At 59.3% G+C, this 18604-nt stretch overlaps 1 protein-coding gene across 9 annotated transcripts in view; it reads left to right on the forward strand.

Annotated features, from left to right (window-relative positions):
• Positions 1-733: 733 nt before the first annotated feature.
• Positions 734-18604, forward strand: part of SEMA3F (semaphorin 3F) — a 29493-nt gene continuing 11622 nt past the window's right edge. For 2 of the 9 annotated variants that reach the window (XM_027098767.1, XM_027098765.1), the window contains exons 1-2: positions 736-1248; positions 5263-5420. In XM_027098767.1, coding sequence (XP_026954568.1) covers positions 5309-5420 — 112 coding nt within the window. In that variant the 5' untranslated portion in view covers positions 736-1248; positions 5263-5308. Of the gene's footprint in view, positions 1249-1555; positions 2891-5262; positions 5421-16445; positions 16596-18604 lie in introns of those variants that run through there. The other 7 variants (XM_027098764.1, XM_027098766.1, XM_027098762.1 and 4 more) reach the window with 7 other exon arrangements.

Raw genomic sequence — 18604 nt, forward strand, 5'->3', positions numbered from 1 at the left:
CCTTCCTCGGATCAGTTGCAGGGCCCTCAGTTCATCAGGAGGCCATTTGAAAGCCAATGTCCCTTTTAGGAACCCCTATCCGTCTCCTCTGGGGTATGGAACTGTAAGGGGGTGGGTCCGTGGGGCTACTGGCTTGAAATAGGACCGGCTGCTGAGGGCGTCTCAGGGAGCTCTACAGCGGTTGAACGGAGCTGTAAGGCTGACCTGGCTTGGGCTGGAGGCGGCGGGCAGGTCCCGCCATGCCAGCCGTCCCAGGGGCTGCACTGCCACCTGCTGAGCGGCCCGGGCAGTCCCGGGCCCTGAGCTGCGGGTCTCACGCTGGGCCAGGCATGGCGGGCAGCGAGTGGGAAGGAGGGACACGGCAGGGGGTGCGCAGGTGAGCGCAGGCTCTTTGCTCCCGGGCGCGTCTGCCCTTCCCGCCAGGGAGTTGAGTGCTCGGGTAAACACCAGGCGCGGTGTGCGCGGTGTATCCACGGATAGACAAAGCCAGGGCGGGGCGGGGGCGCCGCCTGCGAAGCCAGGGCGGGGGCGCGGGGTGCCGATTAGCCTCCCTGGGCGCAGGCTGCCCCACCGCCTGGGAGCATCGAGCCCAGCCCGCGGACAGGTGGAGAGGGGGCGGGACGGCGGCCGGGCGGGTCCCGCCCTGGGGGTGGGGCCGGGCGGGGCGGACGGGGCGGGGCCGCGCTATGCAAATGTCGCCCACGGGCGGCCAATTGCCGGCTCTCACCGCGCGGCTCCGAGCGCCCCGTCCCGCGGGCGGCCGCGAGACCAGAGCAAGCGAGCGAGCGAGGGTACGGCCGCGGTCCGGTGACCCCCGAGCGCAGCCCAGCGCGGCCGGCCGGCCCCAGTCCAGAGACCAGGCGAGCACAGCGCCACCGAGCCAAGCCGAGCGTAGCTCCCCGAAGCCCAGCGCGCGCCGTCGCCCGCGCCCCGCTCCGGGGAATGCGCCCTCGGCGCGCCGGCCAGGGGGCGCCCGCAGCCCACCCGGGGGGAGGCGGCCCCGAGCGCCCCTGAGCCTTCCCATGGCCCGGGATGGGGCCCGGGGCCTCGACTGCTGACGCGCCCGAAGCCCGCAGAACCCGTTAAGCCGGGGCCGCGGCCCCGACCCGGGCTCAGGCACAGCGGCGAGAGGGCGCGGGCAGGGCCATGGCCCCGGGGGGCCGCTAGCGCGGACCGGCTCAACCGGGAGTCCCTCTGCTGCCGCCGCCGCCGCTGCTCGGGAGCCCAGGCCCCTCCGCCGTGGAAGAGGTGAGTGCGGCGGGAACCGGGAGGGAGCGGTCAGGCAGCCGGGCCACCCCGCGATCCCTCTGGGACCCGCGGCACTGCAACTCTGCGCAAGTGTCCGGGGCTTGGAGCTCAGAGAGCCAGGGGGCTTTCCGCGGACGCAGGGGTGACCAGACGAGTGGGTGCCTATACCTGGCCGAGCTGCCCCGACCCTCAGCATCGAAGCGATGTGGAGATGTGTGGAGGATGTGGCCTGCGGGGTCACCAGTGTGCAAAGCAACTTTTTCTGTGAAAGGTTCTGGGTGGGTGGGTGGGTGTTCCCATACACCTCCACCGCCTTGTTCCTGGAGCGGGAGGCCTCATGCCCTTTCTCCTGGCTGAGCTCTCCCACTAACGCCTCAGGCAGCGTTCTTCCCCAGTAGGTACGCCTGCCCTGCCTCAGTGTCCGGATCTGGGGATCGTCTGCTGGAAGGGAAGCGCTATACTGGCAGCCCCCACGTGGAGGGTCTCCAAGATCAACAGGGCAGGACTGCCAGCCCCAAGGCTTTTCTCCCAGCTCTGTGCCAGCCCCCTGACCCTTTGCTGCTAGTTTGGGTTTGTTTTCCAGCAGGGAGTCTTGCTTGGATTAGGGGCCCTGCTGTATGTGGGGAGTAAGTGAGCTGGGAGAGCCTGCAGTCAAGCCCCCGATCTGGGCAGGCTGGGGCCCCAGTGGTTAAGTGGGCAGGGGACACTAGGAGCTAGGTGAACTTGCTTAGAGCAGGTGGGACCAGAACGTGTCAAGGTGGCCCAGGAATGAGGCAGGACTGGCAGGAGGGGTCAGCTGGAGCTAGGTCTGGAGGCCTGGCTGGATAAATAACTTCTAATTCTTGAGATAACTGTGTTGTGAACACCAGCCCATGAACACCTGGGGGAGGCGGGAGGGGGGGAATGAAGGCACCGATGTGTCTGCTCTGGAGGTTGGGGGTTCCTGTCCTGAATTCATACAGATTGTCTCCCAGAAGCCCCTGTCCTAGTTGGAGAGATAGGGAAACTGCACCCAGAGGTTGGTAGGCTCATTCCAGTCCAGGGGGTTGGATGGAGCTGGAGCCTTTTCCCAGGCTGCATAGGGAGTGTGCCTGGACCCTTGGGGTAAGGTGTCCTGGAAGGTGAGGACACTGGGCACGCCTACCCCTGTTGCTGCCCCTCAGTTCTGAAGGAGCCAGGCCCAGAAGTGCAGGGGGTTGGGGAGAGGAGGCCAGGAACCCAGCCTCAGACCCCTGCCGCTCCAGGAATACCTTGAAGGGGAAGATGGAGCGAAGCCAGGTGACCTTGACTGGGAAACCCTGGCCATGAAAGGGGGGGTTTCAATCCTAGCTATGCTGGTGTGTCTCCGCTTCCTGGTCCATAGGGTGTTGGGGGAGGGGGAAGCCAAGGAGTCAGGAAGGAGCTCTGGTCTGCTGGGGGGAGTATGAGAGCAGCTAGGTGGGGGGTGGAGTGCTGTTAATAATTTCTTCACCATGTTCCCCCGCAGCCCCTGCTCCTGCCTCCCTTCCATCCAGGCTGTTCTCAGTTCGAAGGAGCCAACCTTCCTTCCCTGAGGCAGGCTGTCCCCCACACCCCCCCCAAGCCTGAGAAGTCTGGATCAGTCTGGACAATTCGACCTCCTAGCCCCCTGCCCCACCCCCAGGTGCCTCCAGACCCCCTCGTCTGGCCGCCCCTTCCCTGCACCCCTTGCCAGCCCCAGCTCCTCGGTTCTTTGTTCGAACGTCTCTCCTCCGTCCCTCCCTCTCTCCTCCCTCTCTCCTCCTCCCTCCCGCCTGCCTCCCTCCCTTGCTCCCTCCCGCCAGCCTTCTTTCCTTCCTTCCTTCCTTCTCTGCTCTCCTCCTGGTGGGCTCCCAGGTGGCGGTGGCTGTTCCTTCTCTGTCCACCCACCTGGGCTGGGCCAGACTGGGGGCTTCTCCGGGGCTGGGGCTGGGTGGAATGCATCTAGGGGCTGGCAGAGGGGAAGCAACTGTGGAAATGCCCTCCCCTTTCCTCTCTCTGTCCTTCTCTTCCTCTTTTTCCTTCCCTCTCCTTCTCTCCTCCACCCCCCAGGCTGCCAAGGAGGGGGCCTAGACTTGGGCCTGAGGCCCCAACAGATTTGAACATCCCCTATTCACCCTTTTAAAGGGCCAAAGCATTGTGGGAGGTCCCTGTAGGGGCCCAGTGGAGCAAAGCCCTCCTCATTTCTGGACACCTTGGGGGACTCCACCACTGTCCTTGGTGACCCTGACCTTGTCACCATGAAAATGGCTGTAGGAGAAATGAGGTCACAGGGAGGACAGGAGGCAAGTCACCCTGAGCCCCCTGATACAGAGGAACAAAGCTCTCTAAGGGACCCAGCCTGCATCTTGTCCTTCCCAAGCCAGGACAGTGTCTCCCAGCTTCCTTGAGCCCCACCCCACTAGCAGGTCAAGTTCTTGAACAAACATATGCTTGTAAGGACGAGTGTGGGCATGTAAGTGTGGACGTGTGTATATCCACAACTGTTAGTGGGGGCCTCCCAGGTGAACCCCAGGGTGCTGGTAGCTGCACAGCCCTTTCTTCCGCCTGCCCGCCTCATCAGGGCCTGCCATTCAGTCAGCACCAGCTTTGTGCCCCAGCAGACTGGCGGAAGGACTGGTTCTAATTCTCCCCTCCTTCCTTCAGCCATCCTCCCTAGGAGGGAGCACCTGTGATGGGGGATTTGGAAGGAACATGAGAGGTGTGTCAGGCACTCAGGAGAGGGTGTTCCCACAGAGGGCACCACATGGGGAATGGGTCAGTCAGCCTGAAGCTGCACTTCCTGTCTGAGGAACCACCAGTGGTTTGCTTGGCAGGAGAGGCAAGGTCTCGGGGGAGGTGGGCTAGGGAGGGCATCAGGGTCTGTCGAGTGGGGTTGGACAGTCAGATGTGGAGCCTGGGCCTTGCCTCAGTATGTGTTAGCCAGTGCAGGGGATTAACAGGCCACGTTACCTCTTACACCCCACCCCCACCTCAGGGTCCTAGAAGTGGGCCTGGGGTCCTGTCTCCCATGGGAGAAGGAAGTAGGTCAGACAGATCTGGGGGATGGGGCTCACATTGTCATTCTTGGTGCCCCCACCCCCAGTGCATCTGGTTGGGGGGGGCGCGGTTGGGAAGTTGGCACTGGTTTTCGCCTGGAGGGAGCAATATGTTCAGACAACTGGTGCTGGGCTGCGTTTACCCAACAGCCAGTCTGCCTGGGGAGACAATATTTGAAAAACATTGTATGGAAACTTGGGCCTGCTGGGGGTATGGGAGTTCTGCAGGGGACACTGAGGCTGGCTCAGACCCTGCCCCAGGCCTGCTGGCTGTCCTCGCTCCCCTTCTTTGCCCTCTGTAGGCAGAGCTGGAAATTTTCCTGGCAGGAAGTCCTTCTGTATGTCTGACCTGGATCCCTCCTGCTGTGATTTCAGTAAAAGTAGACCCTACTGTTCTTTGACTCTCCTTTTCTGGCTGCTGTCTCTCTCTCACTCTAGGCCATCTATGTGTGTCTCACTCATCCTCCACTCCCTCATGCTCCCAACCCCAATAATCAGGTTCAGATTTTCCTATACTAGAAGGAGAGATTTGGCTGGAGCCAGCAGGACTGGACCCATCTTTTCCCTCATTCCTTGAAGTGGGAGAGGGAAGGAACAGCCCGTTGGGTTGGGGGTGGATGCAAGGGAACTAGAGAGGGCTGTAAGATCACCTGCTTGAGCTGAGCACTGTGAATGGAAGTCAGGAAGCTGTGATGCGGGGAGGGTTTGAGTCTCCCATGGCGCCTATTAGTCCTGGTGACCCTAGGCTGCACTCAGTGGCTGGTCTTTAGACCCATTGTTTGGGACAAGAAAGAATATGAGGTTTTCACACTGAGCCATTCATGGGCCCAGTCTGAGGGTGTGAGCAAGGAGACACCCATCGCCCTATTTATTCAGATAGGGAAACTGAGGCACCTTGGGCAGAATTACACAGGGAAATGTTGGTAGGGCAGGATACCCCACTCTGCCTCACACATTGCAATCTTGCTCCCCCTCCCAGGTGTCTAGCCGGCTGCCTGATTTCTGGGCCCTAGGCCCCTCCCACAATGCCTGTCGCTGGCCTCCTCCTCTGGGCTTCCCTACTGACTGGGGCCTGGCCAGCCACCCCAACCCAGGACTACCTCCCGGCCATGCCCCGGGTCCGGCTCTCATTTAAAGGTAAGAGGCTGCCTTGCTGTTCCCCAGCATCCTTCTCTGTCCAGAGCACTTGGCCCTGTTGCACAGGAGAGAGAAGAGAGGTCAGAGCAAAAAAGGACAAATTGTGCAGCCACATGGGTCACACTGGGTGTGTTGGGGCTGACAAAGGAGGTGGTGACTTGCTGGGAAAAGCTGGAAACTGGACTACTTAGATATTTGGAGAAGGGTCCTGAGTCTGGGCTGCTGCTTTTTTTGTTTTTTTTTTTGGCTGCATGGCATGAGGGATCTCAGTTCCCCGACCAGGGATTGAACCTGCAGTGGAAGCATGGAGTCTCAACCACTATACCGCCAGGGAAGTCCCCAGACCGCTTCTAGAGCCAGAATGTGTGGCCTCTGGGTTTGAGTCTGCAGAGCATCTCCCTCTGTGTGATAACTGGGGTGACAGAGGTGTCTTGCCTTTCAAACTTGTGTTTGCAGAAGCCCTTCCCTGGGTTTCCCTGGTGGCGCAGTGGTTAAGAGTCTGCCTGCCGATGCAGGGGACACGGGTTCGTGCCCCGGTTCGGGAAGATCCCACATGCCGCGGAGCGGCTGGGCCCGTGAGCCATGGCCGCTGAGCCTGCGCGTCCGGAGCCTGTGCTCCGCAACGGGAGAGGCCACAACACTGAGGGGCCTGCATACCACAAAAAAAAAACAAAACAAAACAAACAGAAGCCCTTCCCTGCCACTGGTCCTGCCCTGCCTGGTGAGACAATCAGGGCAGACACTGAGGCCTCCGAAAGCTAGAGGAGCAGGACCTGCTCTGCTGGGCTGTGGGTGCTTGAGGAACCTTCCTATGGGTCTCCACGTGAGAGGGGTTCCCAGGAATTGGGGAGGGGGCTCTTGGCTGTGACTAGAGACTAGACCACCCGGTGAGTTCAGGGAGAGCACGTGCTGTTCTGACAGGCCTGACATCCCCAGTGAGCACTTTGCTTGAAGTCACTGGCTCCACCACCTTTGCAGCTAACCCACTAGGCAGGTGAACACGCGTGCCACACACGCTCTCCAGGCATACCGACGGCTCACTCACTAGCCACTTCCTCGAAGGTGTGCATGATCCAAGAGTCTGCCCTCGGCCTGGGATAAGGGACAGCAGCCATGCTTGGGGGACCTGGGGTCACCGCTGAGTTCTCAGCCTTGGCCCTCCTCTGGCCCAGGGTCACTTGGTCCAGCTGCCTGCCCTGGGTGGGACCGACTCAGCCCTGGCTGACCAGATTTCCGGAGGCACTTATAAGGGTGAAAGGCTGGGCCAACCTTTCCTTCCTCAGGCTTGGCTGAGGCCCAGCCCCTACCTCACCATGTTCCCATGTCCCCCAGCAGAGCCCCTCTCCTGGCCCCATATTACCTGTGCAACTTGATGGGGGAGTGGGGAGTGAATTTCTGAGGATGTGCCTGGAAGGAGTCCTGCACAGGGCCTGAGAAATGGGCAGAAGAGTTGATTGGTTTGGGTTGTAAAAGACAACTCCTCTCCTAGGCCTAAGAAGGTGAGATACTTATTCTGCTGATATCTCTACCCTTTCCTGGTGGAAGTCCTCGGAGCTGATTAATAAATATTGAAGGGGCCTGGTCCCCCTCTCACCCCATTCCAAGCCCATGGTGCCAGCAGGGAGAATAGAGCATCCCCTCCCCCCACAGGGGCAGGGCAGGTGACTTGGTTTCCGCACCCCTGGGATCCTGGAACCAAGACGTCCACTCTGGGTATTACTTTTGTCATCACCCTGGAGACCCATGAGAGGAAGCAGGAGAAACAAGATATTGGGAGGGTCTCTGTACACTCCTTTTAAACCTTCTTGGACCTGCAGGGGCAAAGGGGCAAAGGCTTTTGTTCCTTTTTTCCAGAGAGGGAAACCGAGTATCAGGCAAGGGCAGGGCCACGGTCAGGCAGGAGGCAGAGGAGAGGCCAGAAATAGTGCTGGTGCTCTGGCCTTGCCGACGCCTGAAGCCCACATCGGCCAGGTCGATTCCCCCTCAGTTAGCTCTGAAGCTGACACCCACAGTGACTAAAAGCCCAACTCACTGGCAGCCAGCCTGTGGCGCTGACTGTTGTGGCAGCCTGGGGTGGGGCTGTTGGCTGCCTGGGGCCACCCCATCCCCAGGCCTCTGTGCTTTTGCACGGGCAGGTTTCCCTGTCCTGAATGACCTTTCTGTTTCCTACTTGATCTCCTGTCCTACTTTTATGCTTAGTTTAGCAGATTCTTGAGTACCTGCCATGTGCCAGGCCCTGTGCTGAGCACTGGGGACTGTGCAGTGAACAAGATGGGGTGCTCACAGACAAAGTGGCTGAAAAGACAATGGACACCCAGCTGGCCGGTGCCTCCTGGGAGCTCAGCACTTACTGTGCACCAGGCCCTGTGCACCCCTATCCCCCCTCATGCTGGATGGTCTCAGGCAGCTCATGCCTACGATGCGGCCCTCAGTGAGGAGTAGGCCCTCACTGATCATTTGTGGAGTGAGAATGGAGACCAACACCTACAGAACCTGGACCCTGGCCTGGCTGTGACCAGGGCTGGGGGAAGCTTCTCCTCCTGTATATACAAGAGGGGCACAGAGAGGGCTGCTCTTGGGAACACTGGTGGTCACTGTGGCTTCATGCCTCAGTTTCTCCATCTGTGCCTTGGATGGATATAGCGGCTGCCATACGAGGCCTCAGGGCCTCCCTTACCCTAGGCACATCCCCTCCCTTGCCTGGGTCCTGCTGCAGTTGGGAGGTGCTAGTTCCGGCCTAGACGGATCAGACCCTCTAAGCCGGAGGTTCTGGTATGAGGGGCCGCACTGCCCAGGGCAGATAAAGGAACAAAGGCAGGAACTGGGCCAGGCTTGGGCTTGCTGCCTGCCCATCCGCCTGGGCACCCCAGCCAGGCCTAAAGCTGAGAGAGGGTTTAAGGGAGAAGGGACCTAGGGTTCAGTCAGAGTGGGGAGACTCCTATGGCCCATCTGCTGAGCTTCCATCAGCAGCACAGCCAAGGTCATGCAGAAATGAGGGGTCAAGTGAGGAGGATTTTCAGGAGCAGGAGAGCTATTTTTTGAGAGCTCGTGGATGCTTACAACTAGAGAGCCTCTTTTTTTACCACCTATCCTTGCCTGGGGCCCTCTTTTTACCACCTATCCTTGCCTGGGCCTGGAGTCCCCTTAACCCCAGAGTCACTGGCCAAGCCTGGGAGAAAAAAACCTCTCCCTTCCCCCACCCTGAGATGGTCCAAGCCCTGGGGTACCACCTCCCACTGCAGAGGGAGGTGTGAGGGCCCTGCCAGGTCCTTTGTTTAGCTTGGGGAATGTTTACTTTTTCCCAGGAAGCCACCCCCACAATACACTGCTGCTGCCTGGGCTGGCTTTAGCCAGGACTTGAGGCCAAGAGGTGTTTGGAGGGGGAAAGCGGTCTTGTGATGACATGAGGTGGCTGGGCTACTGGGGAAACTGAGGCCGGAATAAGGAGATGGAATGGAAGGTCACCTTGCCAGGGGAGGTCAGGAAAGATGAAAATAATAGAAATAACAGTAGGTACCCATGATGATAACCAAGTGGTAGTCCCTCCAAGGCCTGGGGAGGGGGACTGCCTGGGTATCCTGTGAGGAATCAGACCCAGAGGCTTTCCCGGGTCACTCAGGAGCAGGACTAAGATGGAGCCTGGCTCTGCCTGATGTCTGAACCTGTCCCAGGACTGGGGGTGGAGGGCAGGTTGGGGATGCAGGCGCAGCCCTCTTCCATGGGCTTGGGCTCGGGCTTGGTCTCGAGCTCTAGGACCCTGCAGTGCCGGCTTTAGCCTGCCCAGCCTCACTTCCCAAGGAAAGGGCTGGGTTCGCACTGGTCAGTCTTCTTGTGCTCTCTACCACTGGAGAAACAGCACTTGGGTTTGCTTATTTCCTATGAATCCAGTTGTCCATCACCCCAGCCCCTCCACTGATCAGAGTCCTCTAGGAAGCTCTCTCCCTTCAGAGAAGGAAAACCAGGGTCCAGGAGTGAAAAGGGCTTCTATGACCAGAGCAGCCCTGGGGTTCAACCTTCTCAAGAGTCTGGGTGTATCTGGCTTGCTCTTTGGGAAGGACGTTTTGCAGGTGGAGGGTGAACGGGTTGGTGCTGGTCAGTGCCCACCAGCCCTCCTCAGCCCAGCTCCTGAGCCTCTGGGGCTATTGGGCCCATAACAGTGCCACCACTTACATCATTTGCGTGTGGCATTCGAGAACCAAAGTCGCCAGGTCTCCTTATTAGGAAATGAGGAGATTGGAGGTTAGGAAGGGTCACAGTCTATTTACTTCACCCAAGGGGGAGTGAGTATGGGGTGAATACGGATTGAATTGGAAGGGCCTTTAGCAAGCCTCGACTTAGCTGGCCTGACTGCATGGTGTGAGGAGTGGGGCTTGCCCACCAGGGGGGCTCCCTGGCCAGCCAAACAGGCTTGGAGCTTCAGATTGCGAGGGACAGGTGAGAAGGCCCAGGAGCTTGGAGGCCAGGGGTGGCACCAGGGAGCTGGGTAGGTGGCTTTGACAGCTACAGGGGGACTTGGAGCTAGCAAACTGGGGAGGTGTGGGTATTCCAGGATGAGCCTGATGAGGGAGGAAGGAAGACCCAAAGCATGAACTTGAGCCGAGATCCCTGCGTTTCGGATCTCAGTTTTCCTGGAAATGGGAGCCGCCTCACTCCTGAGAGGGAACTTGGAAATGGCCGCTTTGGGAGTTGGGAGGTCCTGGGTGCTGGTTGGCTGCCCCTCAGCTGGCCAGGGATCAGCCCTCGGAGAGAGCGGGGCAGGTCCTTGTGCTTGCGGAGAGCCTGCCTGAGGCCCAGCCTGGGTCAGCCAGGCCAGGGCCGGAGGCTCTCAGCTGTGGTCCTTCCAGGTCCAGCCAAGCTTCAGATGGGACCGCCACTGGCTGGGCCTTCTTAGCACAGGCCTTGTCTCTGGTTCCCTGGCACGATGCCCACCCCTCCCTCCCTGGCTCCAGCTTCCCTTGGCACGGAGTGAGGAGCTGGTGCATGCTCAAGGAGTAAATCATGTTCCTTGGCAGCCCCCACTGCTTCGTAATCGTAAAGAATTTAAAGAGAAACCACCAAGATAAAAATCTCATCCTGGCCCATAAAGGCATCTTTCACCCTGTGGCTTGGGAGGTGGCGGCCTCAGAGTGGGCTCCTGGCTGTCTGCACCTGTGTGTGTGCACCTCCAACCCTGTGACCTCTCCAGAGGTGGTGGGGAGTCCAGAGGGTGTCTTCAGAGCCGTGGGTACTTGGCTTCTGACTCCAGGGAGACCTCCCGCTCCTCCCCCAGGGCAGGCGGTGGGACACTTAATTTGGTAGAATGAAGAGGTGGTGCTGTGGTGGTTGAGAGAGCTGGCCCTGAAGGCAGGCAAACCTCTATCCTACCTTGTCAGCTGTGTGATCTTAAGACAAGTAGCTTAGGCTCTCCCACCCCCGGTTTCTCCATGTAAGGTAGGGATGGCAGTGGCCCCATGGAAACGGCATCCTGAGGTCTCAAACTGCCTAGCTTGCATCCTGGCCATGGGTAGACCTTGCGTAGTGAAGTCCGTCTGTGTCCCTGCTGCCTCATCTGTAAAATGGGGGCAAAAATGGTGCTGACTTCATTGTGTTTTGTGCATTAACTTTTTTTTTTTTTTTAATGCTTGGCTTTTTTGTTTGTTTGTTTTGTTTTGTTTATTTATTTATTTTTGGCTGTGTTGGGTCTTCATTTCTGTGCGAGGGCTTTCTCTAGTTGTGGCAAGTGGGGGGCCACTCTTCATTGCGGTGCGTGGGCTTCTCACTGTCGTGGCCTCTCTTGTTGCGGAGCACAGGCTCCAGACGTGCAGGTTCAGTAGTTGTGGCTCACGGTCCCAGCCGCTCCGTGGCATGTGGGATCTTCCCAGACCAGGGCTCAAACCCGTGTCCCCTGCATTAGCAGGCAGATTCTCAACCCCTGCGCCACCAGGGAAGCCCTGTGCGTTAACTTTTTGTGAATACAGTTATGGCTCTGGCAAAGGAAGTCTTAGAAACTAAGAGCTACTCTGAGGGTGGCAGACACCCTCAGAGGGCTGTTCCTGGGGGTGCCCCAGGAGTCCGTACTGCCTCACCTCTCCCTCTAGATTTCTAACCTTTGGTAAAGCAGATGGTGTTTGGAAAGGACTGCAAGAGGGACCCTGAGCCCTGTGGATGGAGTGGGGTCAGGACGAGGAGGATGCCTACCATGGGTGTCTGGACAGGATTTGTGGAGGAGGCTACATCACAAACGGGAAGGGAGATTTTGGGAGCGGGAAGAGCAGGAGCAGAGGTGGGGTGTGTGCGGTGCAGCAGTTGGGGAAGGGCGAGACGCTGGATGGAGTCTTGCTCTTGGTGCTAGGATATAGAGTTTGCACTTTCTCCTTGTGGTTTTTGAGCTCTTTTTTTCATGGCAGAGGTACCAAATACATACTGGGAAAAAGATAATGCATTTGGGGAAGGGATGCCATGGAGGGGGCTCTCCCAGAGATGAGTGTCCCAGTCTGGTTGGGGCCCACGATCTGCTGCAGTGACACAGCCCGCAACCCCCCCGACCCCACACCCTGCACTGTTCTAGTTCCTACAGCTTGTGCTAGGGGTGACCAGGCCTGGGTTGCTCACTTGGGCATCTACATGACTGGCCCGAGAGTATGTTTTCTTGGCCTGACCTGGCGCTGTCCTGGGAATCTGAGCCCTGCCTCAAGGGAGCCCTTAGAGCTCTGGAGAAGCAGAGAAGATTCCTGCTGCATTTTTCTTAGAAATAGCAAGAGGGCCTTTGCCAGAGGCCTGGATGCCAGAAGGCTCCGATCTGAATCCAAAGCCCAGCTCACGTGGGTGCCTGAGCTTGGCAGGCCTGCAGGCCCCTGCCCCCCAGGCTGCTGAGCAGCCCCTGGGAGAGGGTGGAGGCCTCCTGGGGTTGCTTACTGATCCTGACCTGGCAAAGAATGGGGTCTGGGCGGTGGCTGCTGGCCTAGGTTCCAGGAGGCCAGCCCGTGGCGGAGGGAGGCTCAGCTAGGCTGACCTGTGGCATTCTCACAGGGGCTGCTGGCAAGTATTGCCTATCTGCTATATCTCTGCAGGGCAGAGACAGCCCCAAAGCAACAGGCCCCTCCAGGGACCAGGAGGCCTTTGGGGCGTGAGGCCTCAGCTCCACCCCCCTTCCCCCAGTCTTCGTCCTTCCTTCCTTCCCCTGATCCCCCCTTGTCTGCATCTCCTCCCATCACTACCATGATCGCTCCGTGGCTTCCTACCCGGACATGCTCTTTCCTCTAAGGTCTCTGCACCCAGCCAAGAGCCTTGTTTCTTCCCATTTAGGGCTCAGTGCTGATGCCCTTATTTCCTTCCAGGGGCAGAGTCCACTGTGTGGACCTGCTGGTCCACCAGCCTGGGTGACTCCTGTCAGTCCTACACTACAAGTGGAGAGCAACAGCTAGAATGTGGGGGCCTCCTGGGCTCCTGCAGCACCTGAGGTGGAATGGGTGGCACTCTAGGCTCCTCTGCTCAAGGCTGCTCACGCTGTCATTTTGCTTAGCACTCTCCAGTCCTAGCACCAGGTCTGTGTGGAGTACTTGCTGCCTTTCTGGACTGGCGACCAGCTAAGTCATGCCTGGAGTCCTGACACAGCCTCACCACATCCCTCAAGGCTGACCCTGAGCACACATCTGTCTGTGCGGTGCCTCAGTTTCCCCATCTGAATATTGCGGGGGGGCGCTAAGACTGTCTGGGACATCCTGGGAATCTCTGGGTGGGTGATGTGAAGGGGCTGCAGGGACCCCAGGAGTCTGAGGAGGGCAGAGATGGGGGCTGGGCCCAGGGCAGGGGGAGGGTCTTGACACCCACCAGCCTGTTGGTCCCATCCTGGCCTGTCCGTCTGGTTGATTTATCAGAGTTAGTGAGCCATGGAGAGTTTGTTGTCTTTTGCAGTCACAGGGAGGAGGAGGTGGTGGAGGAAGGAGTGAGGGGTTTCCGGGCCAGGTCTGGAATGTGGGAGGAGGGGTGGGCTCCCCGAGGCCTGTGGAACTGGAGGCTCTGATACACTCTGCCCACCTGAGAAATGGATTGGTGCCACCCTCCCCTCAGGACGAGCCCCTCTTCTCACCCCCTTCCGACTTCTTGGGGCGCATTCCAGTGTGAACTGCTTGCCTAGCCCAGGCCCCCTCCTCCCACCCCAGGCTCAGGGTCCGCCTTGACCCTTCAAGCCAGCCTCCTTGACCACACTGTGTCTTCCAAGCTGGGCAAGAGCTCTGAACTTTGCCTGGACTGCGGATGCCCAAAGGTGTCCTCCTAGGCAGCCGTGCATGCCATTTGGGTCCAGGTAGGACGTCCTGGCCCCCTGAGCCACCAGCCCAGACCTAGAACAATCAGGCACCATGTGGTCCTGGGGTTGGGCAGGGATCAATGGAAGCACCGAGGCTGGAGGGCTCCCTACCTGCTGGGACACAATGGTCTAAAGTCACTGGACATCCTTAGTGGGGAGAGATGTAGAACCTTTGCTGTCCACCAGGTTTGTGTGCCAGGGAGTGACTCTGCTGCCCCTTCCCACCTGGCTTTTTCCCGGGTCAGGATGAGCTGTGCCCCCAGCCTGTCTTCTCCTGGGCGGAGCAGGTGGGCGCTGGGGCGGAACGGGCGTGGGAACAGCACGCCTGGGCCTGCTGGTCCCAGGCCCCAGGCCCCAACCCCCAACCTCCAACCCCCAACCCCCAGCCCTTAGCCCCCAAAATGGGAGGGAAGCCTGCAGCAGAGCTTAGCCCAGCTGGGCTGCTCCAGCTCGGCTCCAGCTTGGTGTTTACTGAACAGCTGCGATGTTTACAGTAGCCCTATAGAAGGGGCCCCTTGTTCCAGAGGATTTCCCATCTTGTGGGTCCCACTGGGGGCTCTTCTGACCTCACCACCTCCCCGCACCCCTGGGATAGGCATGTCAGGGTGGCAGGGACTACAATCATCTCTACCCTCTCCAGCGCTGGGCCAGTGTCTTGGCACCTGCCCCTCCACCATTCACTCTGGCCTTGGGTCCCTCTCCCCTGGAGGAGCTGACATTCCCAGAAAGTGGCAGCTTTAAGTGATGAAATACGGTAACCGGGTCCCCAGTTCAGACTTTTAAATTAAATTCAATCAGAGCCGTTATTGAATATAAACACGTGGAGTCATTTACATGTTAATTATGTTGAATGGACTATGAGGCCATAATTAGTTGCTAATTGGGTGAGAGCGGCTGTAATTGGTTTTGTTGGCACTGACCTGGCTCACCTGCCTAGGGGGAAGAGGGGCGAGTATGGATGCCTCCTAGGGAGGCTTCTGGGTCTCTGATCTGGACAGCTTGATCCAGAGATGGGATTGAAGAGGACAGATTTTGAGGGGCTTGGGGCCAGAGGAACCTGGAGCCTACCCCCCAGCGAAGAGGCAGCTTAAGCCCCAGGCAAAACCCTGGGTCTGGCTTCTAGGGGTTCCCATCTAGAACATCCCTAGGAATGGGGTGGGAGGTGGGACTGGGAGAGCCAGCCTCTGAATCAAAGGTGACAGCCTCTTCTGCCCAGCCCCATGTGGGACCTGGACCTGAACAAATGGTAAATGCCTAGGAGAGGGTCCATGGGAGCACAAGGCAGATGCCACCCTGGTATGTCAAGGCAGATGCTGGGGCCCTGGATTGGCCTGGCCAGGGTTGGAGTCTTGGCATTGAGGTACGAGTAAGGTGGACGTGCTGAGCAGGGAGAAAGGTGCATGCAAAGGCTTTAGGGAGGCCCTGCCCCCAGCTCGCCTGGCTGGGGCTCCAGGGTTACAAGGCTGTGGCCAGGGGCTGAGGCCTTCCGGCTGGCCGCTCATTAAAAGAGGATTAGGCCGAGAGCCAGTGGGTCAGCCCAGCCCCTGGGCCTTCCCTCTGGGGCCCCTCACAGCTTGAGGGAGTGGTAAAGGGGCCGGGGGCCAACCCTCCCTAGAGCCCATGGGAGTGTCCAGGAGGGACCCTGCCATTCCTGCTGCTGCCACTGCTACCATCTCCTTATCCACCTCAGTTTCCCTCCTCAGAAGGGCAGGGGGATAAAGTACTGACCAGAGACCCCGGCCAGCACCCCCACCCCTCACCCCCAACCTCACTTCTCTTCATCTTAGGGATTAAGGCTGGACCAGCCCACATGAAGTCAGAGGTCAGGGCTGAGCTGCCGGGACCTGTCTATCACCTCCCAGTACCCAAGCACAGCCCAGGGAGGTGACCCTGTCCGTCAGGGCCTGCTGCTTTGTAAGGCTGTAACCAAGGGGGCGGGGTACCCATCTCTGATCCAAGACCCCCCTTTTGCAGCAGCCCCTGCCTCACTGGCAAGCAGACCTGGTGTCCTAGAGACAGGCAGCAGGGGTCGGGGGCCGCCCACTCGGGGTCTGCGGGTGAGGGCTGCAGACACGCCTCCTCAGTGCTGTCCTCGCCCACCACCTCCTTTAAAGTAAGGCATCATCAGCTGCTTCCCAGAGAGGAGGAAACAGAGACCCCCAGGATTAAGCCTCCTTTACACTGAGAAAATTCCTGCCTCTGGACCTTTGCCAGGCCGTTCTGGGCCAGGACCCCTAGTGTCTAATGGCCATGGGAGAGTGCTAGAGGCTGGAAACGACTGCGGAAATGAGGTGTCTGATGCCAGAAAAGGCTCTTCCTTCCCCATGACGGGAAAAGCCTTCCCGGATGTCACCCCACCCAACCTGTGCCCAGCCTGGATGAGGGCATGGGGGTGGGGAGCTCTTCCCTGGAGCATCACTCAGGCACACCACCCTCCCTCCCCAAGGTCGGAGCTTATACAAACTTGAATCCCTGACACCCACAGAGCCTTTGGTTGTGCCCCAGCCCCTCCTTCTGTATTGTCCTGGGGGTGGGGGAGGGGCGACACTCCTGCTATCAGAGCTGGGCCTGGGGCAAGTGGAGCAGGGGTGGGGACTGGCCTGAGGACAGGAGCAACCTCAGTCCGTGTCAGCTCCCCCACATCCATGCCCCCTCAGGCCCCCAGGTCCCCTTGGCCCAAGTCCCTGCTCCTCAGTGGGGCTGAGGGCCAGTAAGCTCTAGCCCTGCTGACACTGCAGGTGTCAGAGCAGGATGCCCAGGGCTACTCAACCACCATCTGCCCTGACCCGGGCTTCTTGGAGGAGTGAAGGCCCCCTGTTCCTCTACCCTGCGGCAGAGTGAGGAGGTGGGACAGCACACCAGTTTCACTCCTCACCCTGTGACCTAAGGTGAGCACCACTCTTCTCTGGGCCTCAGTCTTCGTGTCTGGAGCTGGGGGTGCAGGGCTGTCATGGGGACCCTTATTTGAATTCTTTACTACAATCTGGCATGAGGGAAATGAGTGCTCCGAGACCGCAACTGGGGTCATGAAGCCCATGCCAGAGCCAGAGATTCCTCCCCCTTGCTCCCACCCATTTCCTACCCCACACAGCCTTATGGGGGCTCCCCACACCCACCTTAGTTTCCACAGAGACCAAAACATCACATCCTGTGACAACAGAGCCATTGACGCCATATCCCGTGGCCACTGGGAGGGGTCCCGAGGGTCCTGAGTCATGTGCCCTGTCAATGGAGGACGAGTCACCTTCCGGCCCCGGCCCTCCAACAGGCAGTCCCCACCACCAGGACTGGCTCTGCCAGCACCTGACCCTCCTTTAGCCCAAAAGGCCATGGACCTGGGTGGGAATATCACGCTCCATGCACACTGACATGTCACTTCCCTGCTCTGTGCCTCTCATCTGTGATTTGGATGTTAATGAGCACAGGGCTTTGCACATAATAGGTACTGGATGGCTAAGTAAGAGGCTCCCTCCATTCCCACCTCTACCAAAGGGCTCAGGCACGGAGAGTTGAGAGGGAGGATGTCAGATCAAGGCTGGTCTCCTGCTCCTCACATAGGTCTCAGTTGCCTCATCTGCTGAATGGTGTCTCCTCTGTCTGTACTTGGGAGGGGGACTTGGACTTGGGGGTCGTGTGGCACTGTAGAGGGGGAGGGTCTGGATTATAGGGACCCAAGGCTAGGCGGGGATGGGAAGGTAGGCATTATGGCTGGTTGCATCCCTAGGGCTAGATATTTGGAGCTCCCCTCACCTTAGGTGTCTGTGTCTGAAGGTGCCCACTTCAGCCTCGCCTCCCTTCCCCCCATTGCCCCCCAAATGCCCCCTAGCCCAGCAGGACGGGTAAGGGCACAGTCAAGGCCATGCCCCCAGCCAGGGTATAAATAACCCCTGGCGGGCTGTCCCAGCCTGGGGGGGCTCTGCTGGCAGCCCCACTTCCTCTCTGGACACTTCCTGGCCCTGGGTTGGCGACGGGGCGGGGGGGGTAGTGTTTACTTTCCTGTTGTCACTATGGCCGGGTGGCCAGGCGGGGGACTCCGAGTGGCCCAACAACAGGTGCAGGACAGGTGCTCAGGCTGCCCTGCCTAGGACTTCAGAGGCACCGCTGATGAGGCTGTAGCCAGGCAGGGATCGGCCCTTTGATCCCTTGGCGTCCCTGCGTCCCAGTGGTGGGCCAAGGTCATCACCTGTATTCTCCTGCTGCCATAGTCAGGGCTGGGCAGGGCAAGGCCTTTGCCCTGCCCAGCCCTCAGATGTGGGCTCTGGGTCTGCTGTGGGACTCCCCTGGCTCCCAGCCCACCTCACACACCCATCTCAGCACATCCTGAAGCTCCCATTCAGAGCTGCTCTCAGGCACAGCCCCTCCAGCTCCATTCCCGGGTCTCCAGCACACAGCAGGGGTCAAGGTCAGCCAGGCCAGTCAGAGACAGCGGCCTTGACTAAATGGGATGGGGCCACCTGCTGGTTCTACCTTCAGGCAGCATCTATGGCTCTCAGTGACCTCAGATCCCAGGGCTCAGATTCTCCCTCTCCAGACCTCCCCCTTGATAGCCCCACCTGTGAAATGGGTTACCAGATGTGGGGCAGGGAGATGCGATGTGTAAGTTCCCCGTGGTGGATGCGTCCTCTGATGTAGGACACATATGTGCGTGTGTGTATGCCTGGGCCATGTGCATGCACACATACTCCTCTGTGTGCTGCCGTCTCAAGCCTCCTGTGCTGGTGAACATTCATCACCCTCACTGCAATCTCTTCTCTCCTGCGGAGCTAAAACTAGCTGGGGGTGGGTGGAGGAGGGACTTGCCAAGGGGACCCCTCGGAACTCCCTCTCCCAGAGGAAGCTTCCCAAGTTTCCTGGAGTCCTCTGTCATTGGCCTATCATTAGCCAAGTTTCCTCCTGT

Source organism: Aethalodelphis obliquidens, unplaced genomic scaffold (assembly GCF_003676395.1).
Source record: "Aethalodelphis obliquidens isolate GAN/ISIS:26980383/991018 unplaced genomic scaffold, ASM367639v1 scaffold125, whole genome shotgun sequence".
In the NCBI taxonomy this organism is placed as follows: Eukaryota; Metazoa; Chordata; class Mammalia; order Artiodactyla; family Delphinidae; genus Aethalodelphis; species Aethalodelphis obliquidens.